Source organism: Megalobrama amblycephala, linkage group LG22 (genome assembly GCF_018812025.1).
Source record: "Megalobrama amblycephala isolate DHTTF-2021 linkage group LG22, ASM1881202v1, whole genome shotgun sequence".
NCBI lineage: Eukaryota > Metazoa > Chordata > Actinopteri > Cypriniformes > Xenocyprididae > Megalobrama > Megalobrama amblycephala.
In genome coordinates this window covers 32,032,653-32,047,277 of record NC_063065.1, presented here as the reverse complement: position 1 = coordinate 32,047,277, position 14,625 = coordinate 32,032,653, and the positions used below count along the sequence as shown (strand labels likewise).

The 14,625-nt window shown below is 36.0% G+C and overlaps 1 protein-coding gene across 1 annotated transcript; it reads left to right on the top strand.

Moving 5' to 3' along the window:
* Positions 1-187: 187 nt before the first annotated feature.
* mastl (microtubule associated serine/threonine kinase-like) lies at positions 188-14,234 on the top strand. The gene is made up of 10 exons (XM_048174868.1): positions 188-718; positions 2,901-3,038; positions 3,204-3,343; positions 3,423-3,511; positions 3,593-3,699; positions 6,072-6,231; positions 6,345-6,508; positions 8,056-9,135; positions 9,238-9,379; positions 14,079-14,234. The coding sequence occupies exons 1-10, from the start codon at positions 560-562 to the stop codon at positions 14,216-14,218; spliced, it is 2,319 nt and encodes a 772-aa protein (XP_048030825.1). The 5' UTR covers positions 188-559; the 3' UTR covers positions 14,219-14,234.
* Positions 14,235-14,625: the final 391 nt, after the last annotated feature.

The window sequence follows — 14,625 nt, the reverse complement described above, 5'->3', positions numbered from 1 at the left end:
GAATTTAAAAGATTATATTTTTTTGTATATAAACGTCCCCAACAATAAAAACTTTTTTAAAGATTTCTTTAAAACAGGCTTTTATTATGTCACTCTGTCCAGCAGAGGGCGCATTCTCTTCTTCCGTTCTTCTGCTCTGTTAAAGAGTAGCCAAAATCTTTGCCTGACTCGTTTTGCGGAAATTTAACAGTTATTTACTGGTGTAAGGATCAAATAAAAGTATAACATTTATACAGTTAATGTCAGATTTTATACAATCGCGATTAAACACAAACATTCCTGTTTTCCAGTCGACTATTTATTTTTCAACACTTTTGGGCGGCTAAACCACCGCGTTTTAGGACCCAAATTTATGTGGCACATTTCAAATTTCAAAACAAACTCGTCCCGCTTGTCAACAGTGAGAATGGAGGCGGTGGACTGAACTCTGTCCTGTTCAAACTAATACAGTTCGAATGTATGTGGCGTTTAAAAGCTTTTATGGTGATGTGTGTTTGATTTTCAACACAATAATCACCATAAAGTCTCTGAATGAGGCGTCTGTCTCTGGATTAAACTGATGTTCGCCGCGATGGAAGCTCATTCTGAAGGCTCGCACAGCGCAGTCAAAGCTCCCTCCATCGAGGACTTTGTGCTGGTCAAACCCATCAGTCGAGGAGCCTTTGGGAAGGTTTATCTCGCCAGAAAGAAATGCAACTCCAAACTCTATGCGATCAAGGTATATAGATATTTCGTTATTTATTATAACAATACATATTTACAAATGTGCTGTTACCATTTTAATTCATGATTACTATGAGCATTTTATTATATTCGATCATTTGTCAAAATTAAAATGTATATTTACTCATTTGAAGTGATTCCTAAATTTGCTTTGAACAGGTAAATAAGTTTATTACTTTATATTTATTATTGTTTGTCATGTCATTTTTTAAATGCAACTGGCAAGACACTACAGGCAAACAGTAACATGGCACTTCAAATAACGATTGTATCAATTACATCGTTACGCCATCAGATGGCGACAAGGGACTGTTAAAAATATATTTGTCTTCGAACGTTAATTCAAACCGATTTTGATACTTTATCGTGCAGCTCTATGTGTATCCAACTAAAACAGTTTCTCGAGCAAGAACAAATGTAGGGCGGGGCTTGATTTTGTCTGTGGGGAACTGATTGGATGGTTGTGGTTTGCTATTGGTGGATCTCATGTGAGTGACAGGTTGCCCCGCCCTCATCATCAGAGAAGAGAAGAGATGCTGCAGGAGAGAGAAGATATTCTGATTCAAGATTATGAGGGCACATGAATTAAAAAAAAATAATAATTATGATGTGCACGGATAAATCATTTATAATAAATACTGCAATGTTCCATAAAAAAAAACAATAATTGGTAACTTTAACTTTAATATGTCATTAAAATGTTTCAAAAATGTAATCAATCAACTGCGGGAATATTGTATGGAAGAGGATTAGGGCCAAAGTCTAAATAAAATGTTGCAAATACAATCATGAAATTTTGAGAAAAAAGTCAAAATGTTGAGAAAAACTCTTTAAATTTTAAGAATAAAGTTGTGTTTAAAAAAAAAAAATTAAATTGAGGAGAAACTCTTAAATTTTAAGATGTTTTGAGAAAAACGTTAAATTTTGAGGGGAAAAAAGTTGAGAATAAACTCACTAAATTTCGAGAATAAAGTAGTTGTTTCATGAAAAAAACTCGTTAAATTTTGAGAAAAAAGTCGTTATGTTTTGAGAAAAAACATTAAATTTTGAGAATAAAGTTGTTTTGAGAAAAAAGTCGTTCAATTTTGAGAAGTCAAAATAAAATTTTGAGAATAAACTTACTAAATTGAGAATAAAGTCGTTGTTTAAAAAAAATGTTAAATTGAGAAGTTAAAATAAAATGTGGAGAATAAACTCATTAAATTTTGAGAATTAAGTCGTTATGTTTCTTTAATTTTTTTCCCCCCTCAAAACACAACGACTTTATTCTCAATTTAGTGAGTTTATTCTCAACATTTAATTTTGGATTTTTTTTCTCGAAATTTAACGAGTTTTTTTTTTTTAAACAACTTCATTCTCAATTTAGTGAGTTTATTCTCAACATTTAATTTGATTTTTTTCTCAATTTAACTAGTTTTTTTAAACTTCATTCTCAATTTAGTGAGTTTATTCTCAACATTTAATTTTGGATTTTTTTTCTCGAAATTTAACACGTTTTTTTTTTTAAAACAACTTCGTTCTCAATTTAGTGAGTTTATTCTCAACATTTAATTTTGGATTTTTTTTTCTCGAAATTTAACACTTTTTTTTTTTTTAAACAATTTCGTTCTCAATTTAGTGAGTTTATTCTCAACATTTAATTTCAACCTTTTTCTCAATATAACGGGGTTTTTTTAAAACAACGACTTTATTCTCAATTTAGTGAGTTTATTCTCAACATTTTAATTTGATTTTTTTCTCAATTTAACTAGTTTTTTTTTAACTTCATTCTCAATTTAGTGAGTTTATTCTCAACATTTCATTACATTTTTTCCTCGAAATTTAACGAGTTTTTTTTTTTAAACAACTTTATTCTCAATTTAGTGAGTTTATTCTCAACACTTTATTTCGTCTTTTTTTTTTCTCAAAATTTAACAAGTTTTTCTCGAAACATGACTTTCTCAAAATTTAATGAGTTTATTGTCAACATTTTATTTTGGATTTTTTTTCTCGAAATTTAACGAGTTTAATCTCGCATTATAATGACTTTAATGTCTAGACGGTTTTATTTTTTATTATTGGCCCTAATCCTCTTCCGTAAATATGGTAATATCTATTATAAGTTTTTTTTTATTATTTGTCTTCACCGTTTTGAAGTTGTTAGCATTGATTAAGGAAACGCTGTTTTTGTCTGGCAGGTGGTGAAGAAAGCAGACATGGTGGATAAGAACATGACTGATCAGATGAAAGCTGAGAGAGACGCTCTGGCTCTCAGTAAGAGTCCTTTCATTGTGCACCTGTTTTACTCTCTTCAGACCGCAACTAAAGTCTATCTGGTACGTACAAGGGTGAATCTGATGAGAACTGAGGTGGAAAATGTTGAATAGTAATAAAAAAATAATGTCTAAAACAGGCTTCATGTACCTGTACATGTTTTATGAGTTCACCTCAGCATTAATGTGAAGCTTTAGCTGGTTCATGCATGTTTGGTACTTTGACAGGTGATGGAGTATCTGATTGGAGGAGATGTGAAATCACTTCTTCATATTTATGGGTACTTCGATGAGGACATGTCTCTGAAATACATCTCGGAGGTCGCGCTCGCTCTCGATTACCTACACAGACACAGCATCATTCACAGGTATTTCTGAAACTTATTGAAATTGTGTCATTTTTAGTGTTTTGTTTGACTGACTGACTTTTTTTGTCATTTGATTCAGGGACTTGAAACCAGACAACATGCTCATCTCCAATGAGGGTCACATTAAGCTCACAGACTTTGGGCTCTCCAAGGTTAAACTTGACAGGGGTATGTTTTTTTTTTTCTAAACATCCAAAATGCTAAAATATTATTGTGATATTAACACAGTTTTCCTTTCCCACCATCCAGAGCTCAACCTGATGGACATTTTAACCACACCTTCTTTAGTGAAACCTAAAAAGGATTATTTCAGAACACCTGGTCAAGTTCTGTCGCTGATAAGCTCTCTTGGTCTCGTGAGTAGATTTGCAGATTCATATTATTTGTATATCATATGGCTCAACAATAAGGGTTTTTTTTTAATAGCTTTTCCACCTAGTAAATCCAGCTTTGAAGAAACGGCCATCTTGTGCTGCTTGACTGCTTCTCCTAAAGAGTATTTGCTTACACTTAGGGATGTGCGATATCATGATGTTTGATCATGGACAATTAAAATGTCTCCATGATCTGCTTTTGAAGATAACATAACATAAAATAACATAGTATTGTGCTATAGTGCATTCTGTCAGTTGAGTGTCAGTAAAGTAAACATTTGTATTAAATGGCGTTTAGCCAATATTAAACAAGGATTTAATCTGCGTTAAGGATTTAAATGACACTCGGTCTTTGGCGCCCTCTTCAGGAATTTGATGATTTTTTTTTAAAAAACCATATGATTACTTTTGATACTTTATTTGAACCAAATATTATTTCATCATTCTTTTTATATATATTTTTAGTCATTTTAAAGGCTTAGGTCTTTTGAGCTGGTTTATGCTGGTCCTAAACTGGTCCATGCTGGTCCTAAGCTGGTCCTGGACCAGCATAAATCAGCTCAAACCAGCATACCAGCTTCAAAACCTACCTTACCAGCATATGCTGGGTTTTTCAGCAGGGGTAACAGACGTGCGTGTTTATTTTAGCGATTCCATCAGTGAAACGACACACTACAGCCTATAAAACTATGAAATAAATATCGGTAAATTATGGTAACCTAAATAATAAAAAAAGTTACTTTTTTTTTTTTTATTTCCACACAAAGATGCGTCATGACACGAGCAGGAAAGAGACAATTTCTCTTTAATAATATCTTCATGTTATCTCCTGATGTTACGAGCAACTGACACTTGTTGTAAAAGGTCTGAAAACCGAGTTTTATCCTCTGCAGGAGCAAGACATTCAGGCTATGTTTGATTTTGCGCTGTCAGAGAAAACGAAACTAAAATTCACCGGCGTGTGTGAAACGCACTATAGACAAATAAACTTGACGCGCCTTATAAAGTCTAATAACGCACACAACCTGTGTTAAATATAAATTATTGACGTGCAAGAAAAAAGGTTTCTGTCCTACAGTGTTTTTTTTTCTACTTTACCACTGTAAAGAATGCGAATAGCCTAATAGGCCTCGATGCGAACGAACGAAAGAAACGTTTAATCCACTGCGTGAGTGAAGATTTGGGAAAATAAACAGAGATTCCATGTTCAGTGGAATAACTAATGGAATATTGTTATATATTCTCTGATAATCAGGTGACCAGATCGCGATTCACAAAACAGAATACAAATAAATGCACGGACTCACGTACCTCTCTCATTCGGCATGAACCAAAATGTTTCCATGGCTGCGATTTCACATTTAATTGCTAACTTATTATTTGTTTTGTATTCAAAAAGCTTTGTGCTTCACTCGTGTCATATTCAAGTAAATACTGCCACAGACCTATCAGTGGGTACCGAATATACCCGGATTCTCGGTACTACCGGTACTACAGAAATGCTGGTATCGTCACATTTTCAAAATTTCAGTACCGACTTGGTACCGAAGTACCGGTACTTTTGACAACACTAGTTTGAAGGAAGCCCTGTATGATTAGGGTTCACCGGACCCTGTTCACACAGAATGTGCGCTTGTTTAAAAACAGATAGATGGAGCGTCACAGAGCGCAGGAGTCTTGGTACACTTTTAAAACTTCACGCTGTCTAAATGCATCGTTCACACCACAAGATATTGTAAATAGCAGTGAGATGCAACAGCCACGGACATCCATCTGCATGTGTATGTTACAAAAAAAAGTAGCGCAAACTAAATATAAAGAATGTGCAGCCCTTCAAAAGACTGATTCCACCAATAAAGCAGCTAAATATCTGTGATCTTCATCTAACCGTTCAGAAACGTCCAGTTTCATTCTAAAAGTTGTAACTTCTTCCTGAGTCTCTCCATCAGTGTCGACTCCGGTTTGAACAATGTAAGGCTGAACACTTTCGTCATTTTGGCTGCGTGAGATTCTCCAGCTTTGTTGTTGTTGAGCTGTTAAAGCTCCGCCCACTTCTGGAAAGGGGACGGGAGCAGCAGCTCATTTGCATTTAAAGGGACACACACAAAAACTGCGTGTTCTTGCTCACACCCACATAGGGGCAAATTTGACAAGCTATAATAAATGATCTGTGGGGGATTTTGAGCTGAAACTTCACACACATTCTGGAGACACCATTGCATCTTGTGAAAGAGTCCCCTTTAACTGGCCCGGGTCATTGATGATCCTTGTTGTTGAGCCCTGCTATATATTTAAATCTACAACATGTTTGAAATGGCTTGTATAATACATCCTATTTCATCTTGAAATGGCAGAATACCCCAGTGGCAGAGGGCAAGCGTCACAGCAGCACAGTGTTGGGCAGTCCCATGTCCTGTGGGAAACTCAAGCAGAGGAATACTTCCCTGTGTTCACCTCTGCTGAAGAGACGAGTCGAGTACCTCAATTCCCCAGTGCGCACAAGTCGAGCTTTAGGTAATGTTTAATGTTCATCTGCAGTCTGTCATTAGTGTTATTTAGAATGACGTTTGTCAGTTGTTTTTGCTGTAAATGAATAATGTGAAGCCTAATATGTGATTATTCTGTAGGATCCAACAGTGTGTTCAGTCCCGGCCTGCTGGCTAGGAGTTTGACACCAAGGCTGATGAAATCGAGGAAGAGATTTGAGAGTGCTGGAAGCACCAACTCATGCTATTTACCATCCACTACTGATTCTGAAGACTGCGTCAGCCCGATGTGGGAAGATGAGCAGGTTTGTTTCTGCATCTCTGTTTTGGGAAGGGCGTTTGGTTCATAGAGCAAAACTATATTGACTGCATAAATGACACTAAAAACTATAAACAGTCATTTAAGTGAATTTAGATTTCACAATATTATAATGTACAGTATGAAAAATGGATATTCATTTTGAGATTTGCTAAATATTACATTTAACAGCATTATGAAATTCAAATGAGCACTTGATGAAAAAGATAATCGAAGTTAAAAATAGGAGAAATGAGCAGCACAATTAAATATTCAACATAAGAACAATACCAATACAATTAAAAAATACCAATGTATTGTGAATGTGCAAATAAATCTAATCTTAAATTATTGTATTATCACAAAAAGTACAAAAAATGTGCAGTTATGGCCATTTGAGAAACAACAAAGTCTTCCTAATTTTTAAATTATTACAATATTCTAATTATTTTATATATTTTAATATATTTTAGATTATATATCATATTGTATGTTATAATGCAAATATTTCTTGTCCTTTTCTGAATTATGTTTAGACAAAGTTACAAATGGGCAAATAAGTTACTATTGTAATAACTAAATTATGCATAATTACATGCAACTAACCTTAAACCAATCCCTAATCCTAATTCTATAGTAAGTACATGTAGTTACTTAATATTACTCAGAATTTAAATGTATGTAATTAAAACACATTAACATAAAGTGTAATTACACATTTATTTGGATTTTATCATTTGATAAATTAATTATTTATCAAATGATAAAATCCAAATAAATGTGTAATTACCAAAAAACACAAATTAAATTATTAACACAAATTATTTTTAAAAGAAGAGTGTTATGTGCGCCAAGGTTGCATTTATTTAATCAAAACTACAGTAATAACAGATATATGAAATATTAATATTGAAATAATTGAAAATAATTCTACTATTTGAAAATATAAAAAGTTATTCCTGTGATGGCAACGCTGAATTTTCAGCAGTCATTAGTCCAGTGTCACATGATCCTTCAGAAATCATTCTAATATGCTGATTTGGTGCTCACAAAACATTTATTATTATTAATATACAATTATTATCAATCTTGAAAACCATGATAACAATTGTTCAGTTCAAAAGAACAGCATTATTTGAAAGAGAAATTCCATGTAAAATTATAAATGTCTTCTCTGTCACTTTTGATCAATTTAATGTGTCATTTCTGAAAATTGAATATTGAACATTTTGGCCGATAACAGATAATTCTTTATTTTCTTTTTTGAAGTGATTTAAATCATATTTAAAGCAATTCAAAACCATAATGGCGGAAAGTGTGTATCTGAAATAATCCATTATTTATCATCTTTAATATCTCTGCCAAATTTTCTTATCGGGCTGATAACGATAACATTAAAAATTATTATATATCGGCCGATACCGATATTGTGCATCCCTAAATAAAAGTATTAATTTCTTTAAAAAAAAGAGAGGAAAAACATATAGAACCCAAATTTTTAAACAGTAGTGTATATATTAAATAAATAAACCTTACAATATCATGCAATTCTAGAATTTACAAGATGGCGAGAACCTTCCTCAGGTAAACGGAAGAGAAGTGGGCAAAAGAATGTCAAGAAACCTTCCCTTGACACCTGTGGAAAGGAGGAAGATGTTTCCAGCACGAGCTCAGGATCACAGCGGTGTTTTGACTTCGCTCAATAACCAAAGGGACAATAGCAGAAATATTAAAGCAGATATTTCTGCAAAGAGGCTCCAGTTCAGTGCATCAGACCACTGTGTCACTCCACTGGGTAAGACCGTTCCCCATCAGTCAGTTGGGAACGGTCTCAAGAAACCAGAGCCGACAGAAGAGCCCAAAACCTCAGTAAAGAGAGCGTTTGAAGAAGTAGAGAAAAGCCCAGAGCAGGCTGAGAGACATTGCAAGAAAAACGACGCAATGTACAAAAGGTCCTTCCATATTCCTGAGGGAAACTCAACGGCCCACACAGGCTTGACAGGAATTTTCTCAATTGTGGGGCTTGATGATGTTAAAACTGCACCGTTCGGTGAGAGAATGGGTCCAAAGCAATCTAGTCCCATAGCTGTGGCCAAAAATCTCTTCTGTGATCTGGAAGATCAAGGTGAGGGGATGGCTTTGCTTAAAGCAGAGACCAACTTGAGCTCCCCGACCTCACCTGGCGATGACCGAAATATCAGAAGAAGCCTTAGTTTAGACTTGGACGGCTCTGGCCATGAGATGTCACTGGTTGTTAACACGCCACAAAAATCGACGGACTTCAAACATGAGGCTTTGTCGTCCTCTTTCGAGGAGCTGGATGAAAACGAGATTGCTCGGCCCACAATAGCTACACCAAATCAAAGCAGCTCAAAGCAATCTGAGCGTTCCCTTCTTGACCGTCCTCACGGGCTGTCTGACTCTATCATCAAATCACCTGGCTTCCTCAAACCCAAGAACGTGGTTGTGTTCAGGAGCTACTGCAGCTCCATAAACCGGTCTTGTACGTCACATCTCAGCCTAGCCTCTTTGGATACCATGGAGATGTCTGCGTCAACCTCCTTCCTCAACGCCCAGTCTGTAGTGACTCCGGTTCAGAAGAAAAGACCCAGTCTGAGCGGCTCACTTTACCAGGTGAGGAGGCTTTTGGAACTCGAACAGAACTGAAGAAAATGGATTTGAATTGGGATTGAAATTGTTTTAGTGGACTAGTCATATTTTCTTTTTCTTTTCTAGACTCCACAGCAGATGGTTGTGTCTCACACTCCCTACAGGACACCAAAAAGTGTCCGTAGAGGTCCGGAACGTGTAGAAGGGGCTCCTATTTTGGGAACTCCTGACTACTTGGCACCGGAACTTTTATTAGGCAAACCTCATGGTAAGAGTTTTTTAATGGTGTGTTTATTTTGTGCTGATATGTGCCTCAAATATTAGTTGTTAAAGGAACACTCCACTTTTTTTGAAAATAGGCTCATTTTCCAACTCCCCTAGAGTTAAACAGTTGAGTTTTACTGTTTTTGAATCCATTCAGCCAATCTCCGGGTCTGGCGGTACCACTTTTAGCATAGCTTAGCATAGTTCATTGAATCTGATTAGACCGTTAGCATCTTGCTCAAAAATGACCAGAGTTTTGAGATTTTTTTTCCTATTTAAAACTTGACTCTTCTGTAGTTATATTGTGTACTAAGACCAACGGAAAATGAAAAATTTCGATTTTTTTTTTTTTTTTTTTTTTTTTTTTTTTTTTTTATAAAGCACAATAAATCAACATTGGTTGACCATTGTGCTGAACAATATCAATAAAAAGCAAAAACAGAAAAAAAAACAAAATAAAGTGACAATAAGACAAATAAGACACAAATACAACAATTAATGGTTAGGCAAAGCTCATTTGAACTCATTGATTATATGCCTTCTCTTTAATTTTGCTTTGAAAAGCGATTTTGGAGAGATTAATCTAATAGAGAGACAGCTTAGGGCCGGCTATGGCAAAAGCCCGGCACCTTTTATCTTCAGCCTAGATCTAGGGACCAGTAAGAGATTCTGATTGGATGGTCTTAGCTGTCTAGCTGGAGTGTTAGTAATAAAAAGGTCTAAGATAGGAAGGAGCTAGTCCATTTAAAGCCTTAAAAACAATGAGTAAAATTTTAAACTCTATTCTAAGTTCTATTCTCTATTCTATTCTTCCTAGCCATATCAGCTTAGAAAATCACAACTTTTCATTTTCCATTGGTCTTAGTACACGATGTAACTACAGAAGAGTCAAGTTTTAAATAGGAAAAATATCGAAACTCTTTGGTCATTTTTGAGCGAGATGCTAACGGTCTAATCAGATTCAATGAACTATGCTAAGCTATGCTAAAAGTGGTACCGCCAGACCCGGAGATCAGCTGAATGGAGTCAAAAACGGTAAAACTAAACTGTTTAACTCTAGGGGAGTTGGAAAATGAGCCTATTTTCAAAAAATGTGGAGTGTTCCTTTTAAAGGGGTCATGAATTGAGAAATCAAATTTTACTTGAGCTTTTGACATATAACCAGTCCCTCCAGAAAAACGCGGATTTTTTTTGTGATTGTTTTGGGCAAAAATCCTTGATTTTTGCGGCACGTTTTCTTAAAAAATGCGATGGAATATGCAGGATATTTTTGCAATTTTATGCGCTGAAATTGCGGGAACTTGCAAAAACTGCAGTTTGATGAAAAAGAGAAAAAAAGGTGATTTCCCCCAACACCCTGTTCTCACTAGGCTACTACCTTTAATGTAAAGAGTCATTTCTTATTACACAGAATTTTTAAGTTCTCATTCTGTTTTATTTCAGACCTTAATTAACACATGGCTCAAACTTCCGTCTGTGGTCCAACACGCAGTTGCACGGAGTGCAAAATAATTTGCCCCCACTGTCATGAAACACCCCAGGAAACTGCTTCGCGCGGTCTTTTGCGCTTATTTTTGTTGGCAAATGAGAATGATTTGCGTGCTTCATCATGGTATCACTGGTTTCACCACAGGGTTTGCAGATGATGTTCACGTCGCGTAATTACGTCACTTCATAAGGTACTTCATAGGGGGGAAATAACAGCACTTTACTTGTGTGAAGTAAATGCAACATTGTTCAACTTTCTGCTAAGATATATGTGACTTTTTTGCAACGAAAATACAGGGATTATGAAATCATGCTAGCCCCGCATATTTTGCTTGCTGAAATCGGCAATTTATGCGGCGAAAGTGTAGCGTATTTCAAAAAATGCGACCCCGCATAAATATGCAGACTTTGGCTGATTATGCATTAAATCAGGCGATCGCATAATCGCGTTTTTCTGGAGGGACTGTATAACAGGTCACCTTACTACAAGAATATCTTGTTAGTTTCAGAACTGAAACCTTATTAGTCCAAAAACAGTTTTTATTTTGTAACCAAGTCCAGATTACGACTTGTGGAATGTGCTTCATTACATCATAGAGAGTTGAAAGACCGCCTCTTCAGAAGAAGATCAACGCCTATTTCTACGTCGTTACCAGTGTAGCCCTGCCCACTGATTCTCGCATGACAAGTAGTTGTAGGTAAATAACAGATGTGATGCTAACACTGGATTGAGCAACTAAGCGATAAACTTGCCTTTTGAAGAGTGCAAAATGTTGTGCAGTGCCAGGATATGGAAATATCAAGCGCCAAGATGGCGACGGCCAGCTCCGCCCACTTTGGGCTTCAAGAATGCTCTTCAGAAACCTATGGGTGGCATCACAGACACTACGTCCATTGTTTTATACAGTCTGTAGGAAAAACACAGAAGCTGCATTGGATTTGCAGAGAGCCTGGAATTAAAAAAAACGATGCTGTGCCTTCTATATTGGATCCGACAGGAACAGCGCAATACAATTATGTGACTACAGTGTCACTATTGCTTTGTTACAGATTGTTTGATATGTATGTTTATGAGTACTTGTCTGACCAAAATCACCAGTGACCAGTGATTTCTGATATGTAATGATTCACGTACAGTCAGATGTTTTTGTCTCAAAATCGTTTTATTGTTAATCAAACCAGTGACTAAACGGTCAACTTCACATTATTTCACTTAGTAGGATGAAAATAATCTGTTATTTAAACTGAGATTAAATTATATATAGAAAGCGATCAAAGAACGCTCCCTTAACAGTCGCTGGAGCTGTCAATCAAACAGTGTTCTGGACTCTCGCCAAAACTCACTTTAGAATTAACTAATCTCTTATTTACATTGTGTTTGCACTGTTAGTTATGATGAAAGCATTCGTTAGTGTGCAGAAATTGAGTTACAGTGACGAGATCACTGCTTTCATGCACTCAACATATCTATGATCATCTACACGCTCATCACTGCAACCTTTCATGCCACAATCTAAATATAATGCTATAATCAACACTTTTCACGATTAGTAATCCTCGAGAACTGTAATAGTAAAAATGTGCTAAAAGTTTTCAAGAGTTCCACATGTAATACTTAGCTATTTCCATATGCAAAGATGTCAGCCAATCACAGCAGTGGGCGTTTACACTGAAGTCTCACAGTAGACACGCCCCTTAAAACAGAGCGTTCAAACCAGAGGATAAAAACAGAGTAGGAAAAATGCATTTCTAAATTATGACAATTTTTGATGTAGAAATCATACTAGCATTATAAGTGCACCCCAGGAAACATTATAAAATAATTAAATAATGTAGTTCATGACCCCTTTAAATGATAATTTTCAACCATTATGGATTTTGCAGTGGCTGAGAGAGCAGGGTGTCCAACGGCCCATATAATGATGAAATACCGATACAATATGTGGAACGCATGTCTTTAAATTAAGCATTTGATACAGTGCACTTGCTTAGTACATTTTATATAGTTAATTTTAAAAGAAAAAATTGCATGCAATTACGTTTGTAATTTACACTGTTGACCCTTAACCTACCCTTAAACAATGTCACCAAACATGTCCCTAACCAATAGCCGTATCTCATGTCAAAGCAAAATTGCTTTGCAATACAACATAAACAGAATAAGAACGTTGTACCTAACAATTCATTTTTTGTTACATAGTACATATACATATAAAGTGGCAACAAATCTTGTACTTTGTTTCATTAACAGATGTTATGTTTTAGTTTCAGGGTCTGTATGTTATGGTAAGTATGCTAAAAAGTATTCGGTTCAGATTCTGAGCCATGGAGATGTTGGTGCATGTGTGGGCAGCTTACCTTTATTGCATTAGATAAGGATGTGGCTGACTAATTCCATTATGGGTCGCAGCTTTTGTGATTGGCGGCTCCTTGATTCATCACCCTTAATGCTTCAGTAATGCTGTCTGTCTCAACTCTGTTGGGATGTTATGACGGTGCTTGGGAATTCTGGGGCATTTTACTAAAAAAACAAATAAATTCAATGTTAAAATATTTTCTGGCATTCAATTTTATTGTGTAGTCAAGTAAAAGTCATTTGTGTGAACGCTAACTTTGTGGTGCGGACCGATATGTCAACTTCTCAGGGTGTGAGTTTGGGGCAGGACTACCTGTTTGGCTGAGCAATGGAAGACTGAGGGATGATTTGGGAAACTTGGTGTATGTGTACAGCCAAACGTATAGCCTTTCAACAGCGCTCGACACATTTAGAAAGTTTCATATTAGTCCAGAGTCTGCATGGTCTTTTTGACCACCCAGAACACCCTAGCAACTGCATAGCAACACTCTGGCAACCACCCAGCATTTGTTTTTCTTAAAATAGTCTGTTTGGTGCTGCTGCTGGCACAGAAACTTCACCTTTTAGGCTTTAAGTTTAGCAGCGTTGAAGGTATATATGTCTTAAAAACATTAAACATCCTCATTTCAGACTCCTAAAAAAAAATTTGAGCATTTGATGACTGACTGTTATTCAGTTTTGTAATGTAACCTATCATGATACCTGAGTTTTGTGTTCTGCTGTTTCCTGTCCCCTCTAAAAAAATCAACTTATGACCCCTGCTGTCACCGCTGTATAATAGTGGTCACATTTCTAACACATTTTGCATGTTTGCAGCAATAAAGCACTGTGTCTAAATGGGTTTTGTTGTTCTCAACAGATTTCATGGTGGATTGGTGGGCGTTAGGTGTCTGTCTGTTCGAGTTCCTCACAGGAGTCCCGCCCTTCAACGACGAGACTCCACAGCTGGTGTTCCAGAACATTCTCAACAGAGGCAAGAGGGTCAATGATCAATACTAGGGGTGTGACGAGACCTTGAGTTAATGAGAAAAAGATGGGGAAAGATTTGAGAAATCCTCAATTATGAAATGCATGACTAGAAAAATAGTCTGCAGGTGCTTTTGAAATGTTTTAACTAATCATCTTGTAATAAATGTTCATTTCAGTTCTACTCTCTGAGTATGAATTATCATATGCAGTAAAAGACCTCAATACTCAAGCACTGTAAATGGTTTTCCCACAAACACAACTGACTGGCTTCTCTCCTGTATGATTTCATGAGAACATTTGTCAGACTCTTAGGCTCTGTTGTGCAACGAATCCTCTGTCATCTCATCACGTGATCATTGAACTCTGCAAAACGACAATGGATGCATGATGTAAACGTAGCAGTGGCATATTGTATCCTAATTTCACCCTCACACTCC

Excerpts from the sequence above, each read along its gene's own strand:
- mastl (XM_048174868.1), top strand. The coding sequence starts at position 560 with ATGTTCGCCGCGATGGAAGCTCATTCTGAAGGCTCGCACAGCGCAGTC. Across the intron at positions 3,700-6,071 it reads TGATAAGCTCTCTTGGTCTC|AATACCCCAGTGGCAGAGGG; the intron begins GTGAGTAGATTT and ends TTGAAATGGCAG. Across the intron at positions 9,380-14,078 it reads TTTATTAGGCAAACCTCATG|ATTTCATGGTGGATTGGTGG; the intron begins GTAAGAGTTTTT and ends TGTTCTCAACAG.